At 44.7% G+C, this 13,611-nt stretch overlaps 1 protein-coding gene across 2 annotated transcripts; it reads left to right on the forward strand.

Moving 5' to 3' along the window:
* Window positions 1-2,478: 2,478 nt before the first annotated feature.
* Window positions 2,479-9,421, forward strand: LOC311257654 (protocadherin gamma-C3). Of its 2 annotated transcripts, XM_084353409.1 has the most exons (5): window positions 2,479-5,134; window positions 5,225-5,338; window positions 7,837-7,895; window positions 8,057-8,184; window positions 8,493-9,421. In XM_084353409.1, the coding sequence occupies exons 1-5, from the start codon at window positions 2,816-2,818 to the stop codon at window positions 8,870-8,872; spliced, it is 3,000 nt and encodes a 999-aa protein (XP_084209535.1). In that variant the 5' UTR covers window positions 2,479-2,815; the 3' UTR covers window positions 8,873-9,421. The 2 variants fall into 2 exon arrangements, with proteins under 2 accessions (XP_084209535.1, XP_084209534.1); XM_084353408.1 differs by having other exon boundaries at window positions 2,479-5,338.
* Window positions 9,422-13,611: the final 4,190 nt, after the last annotated feature.

Below are 13,611 nucleotides of genomic sequence, written 5' to 3' on the forward strand. Positions count from 1 at the left end.
GAAATGTCGCCTGTACCTGCTCAACTGAAACCACTTGGGAAAATTAAAGATACGCTTCTTTATCTTTAAGCAAGAAAAGAATAAATGAAAAGTTTTCCAACCATTACTCTTTAACTTTGGTTAATCCTCCACCACCCCCCACCCCGCCGCCACCTTCTCACCCTGTGTCCCTCACCTCAGTGAGGGCTGGAGTGCCGGGTCACGGTCAGGTGGTTGTTGAGCGGTAGTTCAGAGAAAGTAATGGCTGTCTTTCTGTCGGACAATGGGGTGAGCGAGGCGATAGGGGCGGATGAGACCGGCTTAATGCTCCGTGTAATGCATGTTAATGTAACAGGCACCGAGGGACCGCCGGCCGGAGTGCTTTGGGATTATTTATCACAAAACATTTGTATTCTTCCGTCGGAGAACGGTTGATCCCGGATAGCTGCACACTAATCCTTCACTCCGTTAATTAAAAAGAAGGGGAAAGCAATGGAACTGGTGGTGGTGATTTTTTTTTTCCTTTTCCAGAAATGTAATCATTTCTGGAGAAGCTTAACCATCTGCTTGAGGTTAAGTCTGCAAGCAGATTGTGTTTTCTGCTTATTTAAACCTGGGGATTTTAGTGTTTTTTTTCCTGAAAAGGGGAGGGTGTTGCATTTCGGGGGCTGCTTGTTGGACAGATAGGTCTGGGACCATTCTTGTGCTCATGAAGACAAGTATAAGTGATACTTCTGATGTAACATTTTATTCCACAATGAGCATTTTAGCGCTGCAGTGTTCATTCAGACATAAGTCATGACCTTTGTTTTCCACCCTGGACATGAATCATACCGAAAATGACATCCCACCTCCATCCCCTGACGCCCAAACTTATTATTCTCCAAGTTGGCTGAAAAGAGAAATGTCACAAACAACCACTTTCTCAAAGTTGAAGTATTCCCATCAGCCCCGTTTGTTTTCTCTCAAGTGAAAAGATCACAACATCATCAGACATCAACGCCGCTTGGTTTCCCTGATCATTCTCACAGAGGACCAGCAACCATCAATACAATTTTCGACAGAGGACGCAGTCCTCAGGTTTCGGGGGCCGTTTAACAGAAAATGTGGCGTCTAGTGTAAAAGAAAGAAAACTTCCCCTAGGAAACAGAAAAATTTGCTTCTTGTTCTTTCCCTCTCATCTCCTTCTCTCTTGTTTTTCCTCCTCTTTTAAAGCTAACGAGCCCAGCGCTGCCCGGGGGCCAAGGCTGTGTCGTCAGTCCCAAGAAGAGACTTTCAGATTTCCAGCCACCGTTTTACATTAGGATGCCACTCGTGTCCGTGTGGAGACGAACCCGTATTCACAAAGGCATCCTTTAGTTTCTCTCCTTCCCTCTCTCGTTCTCTCTCTCTCCGAGGTTCAGTGGTTGTCTAACTGACCAGGATTAACAGGAAAAAGATTAGATCTGAACAAACATGTGCCGCACTCTAAAGAGGCCAGAGTTGTCCTCTTTGTCCTATAACAAGTATGGTGCTTAGTGGCAGCGGTTCATCCACAGAGTTCAGTCCTCGAAAACATCCCTCGGCTTTTCCTCCGTCATCTGCAAACTGTGAACACATCACCTATGGGATAATCCAAACTATAATACCTGATTACAGACAAGTATGATTAAGGCTTTATGACAGTGCTTTTATGTTGATTATGTTGATACATGTTCAGGCCAACTTAAGTGAATTAAAGTCGTGTAATGCGCATTTGTATGAGTGTATCGCGCGCACGTGACTGCCACTGTAATCATTATAAGCTCCAAAATGTTGCGATCGCTCATTTAAATACTGATTAAAATTGAAAATACTGACCCATCAAAGATTCTTTTTGTAAAACCCAATTTCGTGTCTGATGATTAATGAATGGGACTGTTTTTTTTTTTGCAATCTGGGCATTCATCTTCAAAGGGCTCTCATTAAAAAGCATTAAAAATCCCAGGAGCCTATACTGGCTGGGGCCACTGGCCCATTTGAGGCGAAGCGAATGAGTGCTCAGGCCAGTGTGTGTCTTTTTTTTTTTTTTTTTGTAAAAGTGGAACCGTGATGAATAGTTTATTCTGCATTGAAGCTATAATGAGGTTATAATAGATCAATGTAAAATAATGCCGCTGCCATCCTGGGCCTGGAGGGCACTGTGGTCACCGTGACAAATCCTTGTCCATCCTCATCTGTTAAAGGCAGCCTAGAAAACGACACCCACAACACAATTTGTCCCCTAATCCAAATCTGGCTCTGACGTCTGGTGTCAAACTTACGCCTTCTCGTCTCTTTAATGGGTCAGAGGAACAGACATGAGGATGTGAAAGGGTTAAGCGTCTACAGTAATTAGAGTCGCACTTCGCGTCGGCGTCCTCCAATACGGAGCTGCGAGAAGCTGCGTCCACCCCCACTCTTTCTCCCTCTCTCCCTCTCTCTCTCTCTCTCTCTCTCTCCCTCTCTCTCTCTCTTTCTCACAGACACAACCCACACACACGCGCCTACCCACCAGTTCCTCCGACTGTCTAATACACTGTAAAATCAAAGCGCGAGCCTCCCCCGTTCACACATCACCGATGTTGCGCGTGGAGCACAACAGAGAGGGAGAGAGGTGCTTTCACTGTCCTCTCCCCTCAGCTTAACTCTCCAGTAAAGTTATCCACACACCTAGATGCTACAAACTTACATCTGAAGATTTTTTTTTATTTTTTATTTTTTCATTTGGGACACACTCTGCTTTTGTTTGCACTTTTTTTTTTTTTAGCTCCGCAGCTGAGTGGCTTTGTGAGGCGCAAGATGTCTAGGTGAGGTGATTTTTACGCACGCCGCTGAGATGGATCACAGACTCTCCAGAGGCAGCTGGGTACCAGTGACTGGTCTGGTTATATGTCTGCTTCTGTGTGCGTGTGTAGTGGACCTGGTTCTTGCGCAAATTCGGTACTCCATCCCCGAGGAGCTGGAGCATGGAGCTTTTGTGGGCAACATCGCCGAAGACCTGGGCTTGGATGTGGCCAAGCTGTCAGCCCGTCGGTTTCGTATCGTCTCCGGCGCAAAGAAGCAGTACTTAGAAGTGAACTTGGAGAATGGCATCCTCTTCGTCAACGAAAAAATAGACAGAGAGGAGCTGTGTGAACGAAGTCCGGGCTGCTTTTTACACTTACAAGTGGTGATTGAAAACCCACTAGAACTGTACAGAGTGGAAGTGGAAATTTTAGATGTGAATGACAACTCCCCCAGTTTCCCGTGGAGCGAGTTTAATCTCGACATCACAGAGTCGGCTGCGCCCGGCTCCTGTTTCCCGTTAGAGAGCGCACAGGACCAGGACGTGGGCACGAACTCCCTGCGCTCCTACCAGCTGAGCGCAAACGAGCACTTCATCCTGAATATCCAGACGCGCAATGATGGAAGCAAGTTTGCTGAGCTCGTGTTGGACACCCCACTGGACCGGGAGCAGCAGAAAAAGCACGAAATGGTTCTGACTGCCTTTGACGGGGGGTCACCGGAACGCTCCGGGACAGCACTGATAACTATCACAGTGTTAGACGCTAACGATAACGTGCCCGTGTTTGACCGCTCAGTTTACCGGGCGAGCCTGGTGGAGAACGCGCCGAGGGGGACGATGGTGCTGAAGCTGAACGCCACAGACCTGGATGAGGGCTCCAATGGGGAGGTGACCTACGCGTTTAGCGGGCACGCACCCCTTAAGGTGCGCGAACTGTTCAATGTGGACCCGTACACCGGTGAAATCCGAGTGAAGGGTGTTGTGGACTATGAGAAAGCCAGCGTGTACGAGCTGTATGTGCAGGCAAAAGACCGGGGACCCTCAGCTGTGGCAGTACACAGCAAAGTGCTTGTAGACATCCTGGATGTGAATGACAACGCACCCGAAGTCATCCTCACATCAGTGTCTACTCCTGTGCAGGAAGACGCGCCACCGGGCACGGTGATAGCTGTTATCAGTGTCATGGACCGGGACGCGGGAGAGAACGGGAACGTTGACTGCCAAATCCCGAGTAACGTCCCCTTTCAGCTCCACTCATCTTTTAAAAACTATTACACCCTGGTGACAAGCGAGTTCCTGGACAGGGAGACGGTGTCTGAGTACAACATCACCCTCACAGCCAGAGACCTGGGCTCTCCTTCGCTCTCCACCAGGAAAACCATCCTCGTCCAAGTGTCTGACATTAATGACAACCCCCCGCGCTTCTCTCAACCTTCATACACAGTGTATGTGACCGAGAATAATGCCCCCGGCGCTTCCATTTGCTCTGTAACTGCATTCGACCCCGATTCTAACCAGAACGCCTATCTGTCTTATTCTATTCTCGAGGGTCAGATTCAGGGCATGCCCGTGTCCACTTATGTCTCAATCAACTCTGACAACGGCAATATCTACGCACTGCGCTCCTTTGATTATGAGCAACTTAGAAACTTTCAGATTCTGGTTCAAGCGCAAGACGCCGGTTTCCCCCCTCTCGCCAGTAATGTCACAGTCAACGTCTTTGTCTTGGACCAGAACGACAATGCACCTGTTATTGTGTCCCCGCTGCCTAAAAACGGCACGGTGGCCACAGAGGTGGTTCCGCGGTCTGTAGACGCTGGGTATCTGGTTACCAAAATAACAGCGCTAGACGCGGACGCGGGGCAGAACTCCCGGCTGTCCTATCAGGTGTTGCAGGCTACAGACCCCGGGCTGTTCAGCGTGGCTCTGTACACGGGAGAAATCAGGACTATTCGCCGGCTGGTGGAAAAAGACGCAACAAGGCAAAGACTGGTCATATTAGTCAAGGACAACGGGCAGCCGCCGCTCTCCGCCACCGTCTCCATTGTCCTCACAGTGGTAGACAGCGTGCCCGAGTCGCTGTCAGATTTCGGAGACCTCACTCTCAGCCCACAGCCCCCCTCCAACCTCGCTCTCTATTTGATCGTGTCACTGAGCACCATATCTTTAATATTCCTGGTGGCAATTATCGTGCTGGCTGCGGTCAAGTGCTACAAGGACAGGGAGACCATCAGCGGGTACAACCTCCCCCCGTTCGCCTGCTGCTGTTGCGGGGGCTTTCAGCCCGAGCCGCCCCCGGAGGTGTTCAAAAAATCCAACCTCAACCTGCAGATCTCGTCCGCCGCCAAAGTGCCCACGAACTGCATGGAGGTGAATGGAAACAGCAGTCTCTCACAGTCATATTGTTATAAAGTGTGCCTGACTCCTGAATCAGCCAAAAGTGACTTTATGTTTCTGAAGCCGTGCAGCCCGGGCAGCACACCGAGGAACAACGAGGCGAAGAGCGCAGAAAACTCGTGGAACGCGCAAAGCCGGAGCGCATCTGTGAACAACGGAGCAACTACTCCCAACGAGGTACAGAGATATCAGAGTATAAGAAGCCACAGCTCGTGTTGTTCATTTCACTCACTGTCACCTCAAAACCCATCTCAGATTTCTATCTGATAAAGCATCTAGACTGTGACATTCTCCCATGAAGGTCAAATTACGCATGCCAGACAGATTTAAACTCAACTTGAGCAAAAACTGAGCAAAGCCACGATTTTCTTCTTCTCCTTCTCTCCCTCCTGTGCGTTACACAGCATGTTGTCTCGAATGTTTTTCTAATTATGGAAATCATTTATCCTAATTGCGCAGCCTATGGTAATGTTTGGCACCGGGGAAATGAAATGAGACGATGTGAGATTAGATTTTAATTGACATGTTAATGAAAGTGTAAAATCCTATCCTGCGAGGATCATATTCTGTGCGCATACCGTGTCTCATCATCTGTATGGAATGAAGTGAGATATCAATTACTGTGTGAGAGGGAGAGGGGATGTAGCTCAAGTTGACTCCTCTTTTCAGTCTTGGTAACATTTCCAGGTGTCTTCACCACAAAAGAAATACACGTTGAAGAAGCTTTACACAATAATTCATGAATTTAATTATAGTCTGTGACCTGAAAGATGCATGTCTACATCACCCAGTGTCATTGTCACACACTTCTAATGCGATGAGGGGACACACACCTGCACCCAGCGCACCCACCTGAGTTTGAACAAAAAGCCAAGGTTATATACGTGACGGGCAAGGTGAATTGTTTGAATCCATCGGCCTTGAGTTCAGACAATTCGTCTTCGATCAGTCGGGTTTGCGACACGCCTTCTTGTACTCAAACTAACAATATAGGACAGATAACCTCACTAACTATGCCTCAAGGGCACGAGCGCAAGCCGAGCCATTATACTACACACAATGTGGCGTATTCGCAAGGGGGGGCTGCCCATTATTGATGAAAAATGGCAAATGGCCGATTTTGGGGAGACAGGGGAGGACATGGAGGGGGGAGGGGGCAAGGAGAAGGAGGGGGTGCAAGGACATGGCTGGACTGAGACGTGGGCCGCCTGTAGATCGGCCCCGGCGTTGTCCTCTGAATGCGTGGAGAGAGAGAGAGAGAGAGAGAGAGAGAGAGAGAGAGAGAGAGATGTGGCTTCATATTTGTCGAGCGAGAGTGGGGGAGAGGAGGGGATGTAACAGGAGGAGGGGGAGGAAGGAGACAAGGAGAAAGGGAATTTACGGAGGCACCAGTGTTTTCTAATTCTAATAGACGGGGCAGCAGCCCGTAAATGTGTGCGTATTGCTCATTGTCGCCTTCGTGGAAGCGCAGAGGGACAAAGACTCAGAGTCATGATACCGGACTCCACCAGGCAGACTGAGAAATGTCAGCGCGGTCACTGGCACACACACCTCTGGCCACAAGAGGGATTTCGAGGTCATGGTGATTGTTCCGCCCGCAGCTATGCTCCTTCAGGAGAGAGTGTCCTTCCTGTCGTTAATTGGTTCCCCTAATTCACCCGGCGGTGTCCCTCGGCGCGCCCACGTGAGTCGTCGTGAGGTCGTCAGTGACACATTAAATCTCAAAGGCAAATCACAGTGAAACTATGTGAGCGTTGCACAAAGCAAGTACACGGGCTCCTCCGCGTAAGTTGATGAATTGAAGGTGAAAAGGGAGATTAAACACACATCCAACCGTGTAAGACGCGCAGGACAGGTGCGTGCACGTGTATAGTGGGCTCTGCGTGCTTTGCGTGTTGAGCTGTCTCGGCTTATATACAGCTTCAAGGACCGCAAACTTTTCAAGGCTCTCTGCGAGACTTTTAATTAAAAACCTTGCTCGAGGAGCATCAGGCAAATATTAATGTAAAATGATGCATAAAATCCACAAAACAATGACGTGTGTAATTTTCTTAATTTCCTCCCTGGCACGCTTTCCTTTGAAGATTAAAATCATGTTTCGTTTCATCCCGGTGGGGTTCTAATTGGTTTTGTGCGTAGTTGGCGAGGAGTGTATTTTGAATACAGATTCTAATAATACGCCAACGTCGCATTCTCCTTGTTAACAACTTTAAGTGAATTAATAGAGCGTGGAATCCATACTATGAGACGCAGACCCGGAATAAATATCACTCGGGTGCTCCCCCCGCCTCTCTCACCCCTCCCGCTGCACCACAGAGGATAAAAGCAAAACTAAGTGACAGGCGAGTGGTAGCTGAAGGCAACAGCACCTCCGCTCTCGACATGTCTGTTCCGCCAAACATCCACAGGGCGGCAGCCGAGATCCACGAGGAAAAAAAGAGTCCTGTCTCCATTTCAGGGCGATCGCAAAGATAGACTGCTGCTCATGTCAGTTATCACTGACCTCTGCTGACTCAAGGAGAGAGCATGAGCAGACAAGTTTGTTGTCAATTCCGCTTTGGAAATAGATCCGTGCGGTGACATTTCACTTCCGCAGTATGTGCCTGTACATGGGGAGTGTGTCATCTTTATAAAAATTTAAATTAACTTCGCTGTTTTCTGCCTTTCTCCTGCAGCTGAAGCAGCCAAACACAGACTGGACTCTCACAAAGAATCAGAACTCCTCCATCAAAAGGTAACACTTTTCACCTTTGACCTTTGTCAACCCAACCTTACATTTACTCTATATTACACCATTTAATACACTAATGCCTGTATAAAAAACACTCCGGTTAAAATGGATATAGATATTTAATTTACGTATAATTAAAGCACAAACTTGTATCTTGTTCACAGTTATAACTCAATCAACATGGATGGCACCCTCATGCGTAAGGCCATGCACGCAGACCCAGAAAACTATGTCACCTCCATGGCACCTGGACAGTACTGGACCTGGGGGACTCACATGAGAGGCATGAAAGGTAACAGTCAACATGACACACATTTAGGGTTAGGTTTTGTATTTACTGTATGTTATATGCACCCAAATGTAACCAATAATTCCATGGTATTATTAAATGAGATTTCCTTTGTTGTTCCCTTGGAAATTTGGTTTGTTGGTATAGACTGACCTCCACTCCCGCTAACAAAAGCAGGGTTATATTCTTCTTTTGTTGTATGTTGTTGTTTATTGTCCAGATTCAAAAGCAGTAAACTATAAAAGCGTTAATTAAATGAAAAGAGCACTACAGCAGTAAGTAGTAATCTCCTTGTCTATGTCACACTACAGACTATAAGATGTCTCCTTCAACCAGTGGAGTCCCCTCTCGCCCTTGGACTCCTCGCTGCACGCCTCCTCCCCAACAGCAGCAGCCATCAATCCCCCCGCACCCTCACCCTCACCCTCATCCTCACCCTCACCCTCACCCACACCCACACCCACACCCTCACCCTCACCCTCACCCTCACCCACACCCACCACCCGACTACCATCACAATGTGTACATCCCCGGGACACCTTCGGGCTTTTGCACCCTGAGGCCCACATCGCAGCGCAGCAGTGAGCTGGACGTCCACAATTCCTTCTCCACCTTTGGCAAGAAGCGACGTCTTCAGATGTCCCCCCAGGGAGAGGCTGCGATGATAAATAACGACCTGTACAATGACTGACCTATCATTGACTCTCTGAGTGGGTGATTGAAATGATGGATATTCCCATATGAAAACAGAAGGAGAGACCATTCAGTACATACAGTATAATAATGGACATATGATTTATAAGTGGTCTGAAGAGGATGAAGAGAAATAATGAATCAGTTTTGGCTAAAATGCTGAAAGAAAAAGAAGTCTGATGGCTATTTATGTGACAAGCCACTGTAACATGGCCAATGTATGTGTCTGCCTATTATTATTATTATTATTATTATTATTATTATTATTATTATTTAGACAATCAAACTGGAGCAGCAATTACATCCAAAATGTTTTCAAAAAGCATTAGTGGACAATAATTTTGCACATCCTTATGAATTTATATTTTTCTTTCTATGAAAAGTGTTTTCTTTTTCTATGTTTGTTTGCTAACAGAGCTTGTGTGAATATGACCAATAGTATGATGATGTATATGCAAGCTGCAACACGATGCAGATAACTGTAAAGACGGGGGATTGTCCCCACACATGTACTGTATACATTTATGAAAATAAAGTATTTTTTTCATATGGTCTTCCTCATGTCTCTTAAACGCGCATGTGTGGCCCCTGCTGTGATTCACGACACCCAGGGCTGCACACAGGTTCGGTCGATCAACATGCACGGAGCATTTAGATGTGAGTCTCTGTGTTTAATTAGCTTGAGTCAATTATATTTGGGGTGAAAAAGTTCCACAGCTACTCCTACAAGGGTGAAAAGCTTTTCGCCTTGGTAAGCTGTTTTCACGGTGAGGAATAAACATAGTAAAATGCTAACATATGCTAATTGGAGTGCTTGCATTTCCATTTGCCCGCAGAGAATAGTGGGGTTCATTAAGTGAACAAACAGAACCTCCTCTCTCGAAATATCACTTTAATTAAGACCACGAACACGAAAACAAGCGTCAGGGGAGCAGAGGGGGGGCTCAGCTCCAAATGCCACACCTGGATGTGAGCTCGGGGGCCCTGCGACTTCTCTCTCTCTATGCCCTTTTACGTCTTACTTCTCAGGGAATTAGTTCCTGCCATCAACAGATGAGAGCTGGCCACTGCCCAGAAATGAACAGGGTAATTAGGTCGTCGCATGGCTCAGATTGAAAATAATTCCGTTAATAAGGAAACGGGTGTCCGTGGAGAGCAGGGAGGGGGAGCAGGCTAACCTTCTCTGCGGTAAGGTGATCCGTGGGGACGGCTAAAGGGGCAGGCGTTTTTAGGTCAGCTTGGCTTACTTTCAGATGAGAGAGGAATGGAGCTATGGTCTTAATATAGAGGTGTAGGACTGCTCTCACTCTCTGCTACAAGAACCACTTTAAGTTTAAAGTAACTATATTTATTTTTGGAATAATCAAACAAAACATATTCAGAAGCATCACGTATATGTCTGCACCTGGAGAGCAAAACAATCACACTCACACAAATGTCGTGGTTGGTGAAATTGTTTTGTAATTACAGAGTTGTGACTGGTGACATTATGGTCGTAAAGGGTATGACATCTCCCAGTCTGTTCCGTTACAGTAACGTGATGCTCTGCACAGGGCACCTCGTGTCACTTCACATCCTTCAGCCGTGTTGGTCATCTCCACTGGGAGCTGTCCATGACCACGGTGCTGAAATTGTTTTTTTACCAGAGGTTCTTTCACAGCCAGCCGCAATGTCCCCGATCGTCCACAAGAGGGCGCGTCTGACACGACTAAATGAAAACTGGTGCAGTATGTTAGACTGAATGTTTTGGAGGCACACATCACACACACATACACATATCGTAACCTTATTACCTTTATAACCCACGTGTCTTTGCACTTTGACTCTCATCTTTTATTCCAAATCATTAGCAATTAAAAACCCACGTAAGGTAGTCGAAGAGCTGTAAATGTATGGATGATCTTTCTTGGGGCTAAGTGATTTTTTTTTTCATTGGTGGATTAGCTATTTAGATTGTTTATCTTTCGTAATGGTAGAAGTTCAACAATATCATAAACAAACAAAAACTCTGTTACAGCAAGCTGGCATTAATTTAACGTTAGTAAAAGTAACAACAACAACAACAACAAAAACAATCTTTATTTACATAGCAAGCAAAACAAAAACAACAAATGCAATAACAATTTGAATTTAAGAGCAATAAACAAGAAATATTTAACAAAGAGATGAAATAACACATTTTGAATAGACATTATCCAAATGATTGTATTTTATACATGGGTTTTTAAAAGCTTTTTAATTCATGCAAGATACTGAGTACTCAAGTAACAGCTGTAAGTGCTCATTATTTAGAAAATGGCCCCTGTGAGTGTTATACAATAATACATATTACTGGATTACTGATGCATTGATGTGCAAGAAACATTTGAATGTTGTGGCTGGTCATGGCAGACCTCATTTTGACTACTTTTTGACTATTTCCTTTCTGTTATAGCTTAATCTGCAAGTAACTAGTAACTATAGCTGTCAAAAAGTATTATCAAAGCTCTGAAATGAGGCAGAGTAGAAGTATTTAGTATCCTTAAATGGAAATAGTCAAGTTACATTCCACTTCTTCTTGGGCTCAGGTTTATTAAAGAATCCATACTCTCGTCATGTCGAGTCCCACAAGCAACAATGCTTGTGACCCATTTGTATCCCAGCGTGAGAAATTATAGACAACTCTAATTGAAGTTATTGACCACATTCATACAGTGTGAGTCAGTCAAATACTGGAGGAAATTAAAATCATCTATGACTCATACCCAGTCACAGTAAATGTGCTTATGACAATCATTTGCACCATTTTCTAACACTGACATTGGCACTGGTTTCTCCACCAGAGGGCATCATTGAGTAAGAATCACTGCACACCACACAAACAGTCTCATGTTGGAGGACTACTTTCTTTGTAAACCCAGTCAGTGTGGGGCTGGAAGGTCACGATGACGTAATCCAAAACAGTGTCAGACAAAAAAAAGGAGCTTGACTAAATGCATTTGGGGGAGAAAAAAAAGAGAGTGGAGGCGGGAGGGGCAGAGGAAGTTCCCCTCTCTTTTTTTCCTTTTGTTGAGGCGTTGAACCACAAACAACAGCATAACAATCGTAGTATTGGCTGTTAATCATCAAATAAAAGCTATTTTTCCAATTTCACTATCATATATATGTAAATAGAACTGACATATGTAGAAATTATTTGACAAATTTTCTTTAAATGCTCAAGAAAGTCATATTTTATGTATGAATGCAGTCTGTTGTGCTAAATGTTTGTGTTCTCTTTCTCAAGTATTTTATTGCCATAAAAACATTAGAACCACTGTCCCAGATGCTGTCAGCTAACAGTGTAACTAATGATCTATAACTGACCCACTGCAGAGTCTGATGCTTTATTGCTTTAAGTGACACGGGAGGATAACACAACTTGGGATGTAGTTGAAGAGTTTGTTTTGTGGTTATTCACTTGATTCTGGTGACTTGAATAACTGTTTTAAACACACAATATTATCCTGCTATAAATTTGGAACAATCAAAACTAGTTTAATTCAAAGTTCTCAGTCAGTTGAATTTGACACACCTCAGGCTAAGGAGTGAATAACACTGCAGTCATTTACATCTTTGACAACTGGAAATGGGCAAGTCTTGCTTTGTTCAGTTCCTCACTTTGCCTTCAAAATATCAGTTTGTCTTGTTATGAAATATGAAATAGCATATTGCTGTTTATTAGATTAGCAGAAAATCAGGGGATCAGGCTCAGCCAAGGATGGTCCTTGCCCCAGGAAAAGCATGCGTATTAGTCATCAGGAACAGGAGGTAAACATGTAAAAACACACATTAACAATGCAGTGAAATCTCTACAACTTGCTCACTGTTCATAGGCAGTGTCTTAACAATGCCTATGAAGTAAATGCTTTGCAAATACAATAATGGGCCTTTGAGTGAGCAAGGCACATGAGTACTGCATTTCTATAGTGCTTGCCCAATTTACTGACTGCTCAAAAAAAGTACTGTACTTTATATTGTACTTTTTGCTTAATGTAGTTATTATTGCCCTCATCTCTTGCCCATGGTTACATAATGTGAATAATAAAGGGGTCTTCCATACAGTCATTAATATAAAGTAACAGTATATTTACTATAGTTATGCACAATCTTGAGGTAATTGCACTCTATACTTCTACTCCACTACATTGGCCAGTGGCCATTAGCCAACTTTTAATTTCCTTTTGCTCCTGTTTCATGTAAATGTGCACTATCAGCAGGAGAGAAAATCTCAAGTGAGAGGAATACAATCATTGTTAAATAGTGACTTAAAATGCAATATATATCTCCCTCCTGGTTTTCACACACAGTAACACCAAGTAAGGGATTGAGGTTGTGGAATGCAAATACAAAAAAATATTCAAGTTTTCAATTAAATCACTTTATTATTTATAAGCATGATTACACAAGAGCACCCAGCTTGTTAAATTAAAAAAAATAATGACAGAGCAATCACTATGTTAATCCCATCATGTACAAAACACAAATGCATTATTCAGCATCACCAGTCCAACAATAACATGTAGGCATTGTACTTTTCTTCAAACCACAGATACGCTACAGCCCTACATTTCATATATATTACCTTAACATTTTTACAATGCATGTCACATCATGTTCAGATAACATACTGTATATGGGCTGACTTTCATGTCAGGAGGAGGAGGGGATGGATGAGATAGTTGCTGTTCCAGATGGCATTTCAACATTTGTTAGTCC

The sequence above is a fragment of the Pagrus pagrus genome, assembly GCF_965226575.1.
Source record: "Pagrus pagrus genome assembly, chromosome: 5".
Classification (NCBI taxonomy): domain Eukaryota; kingdom Metazoa; phylum Chordata; class Actinopteri; order Spariformes; family Sparidae; genus Pagrus; species Pagrus pagrus.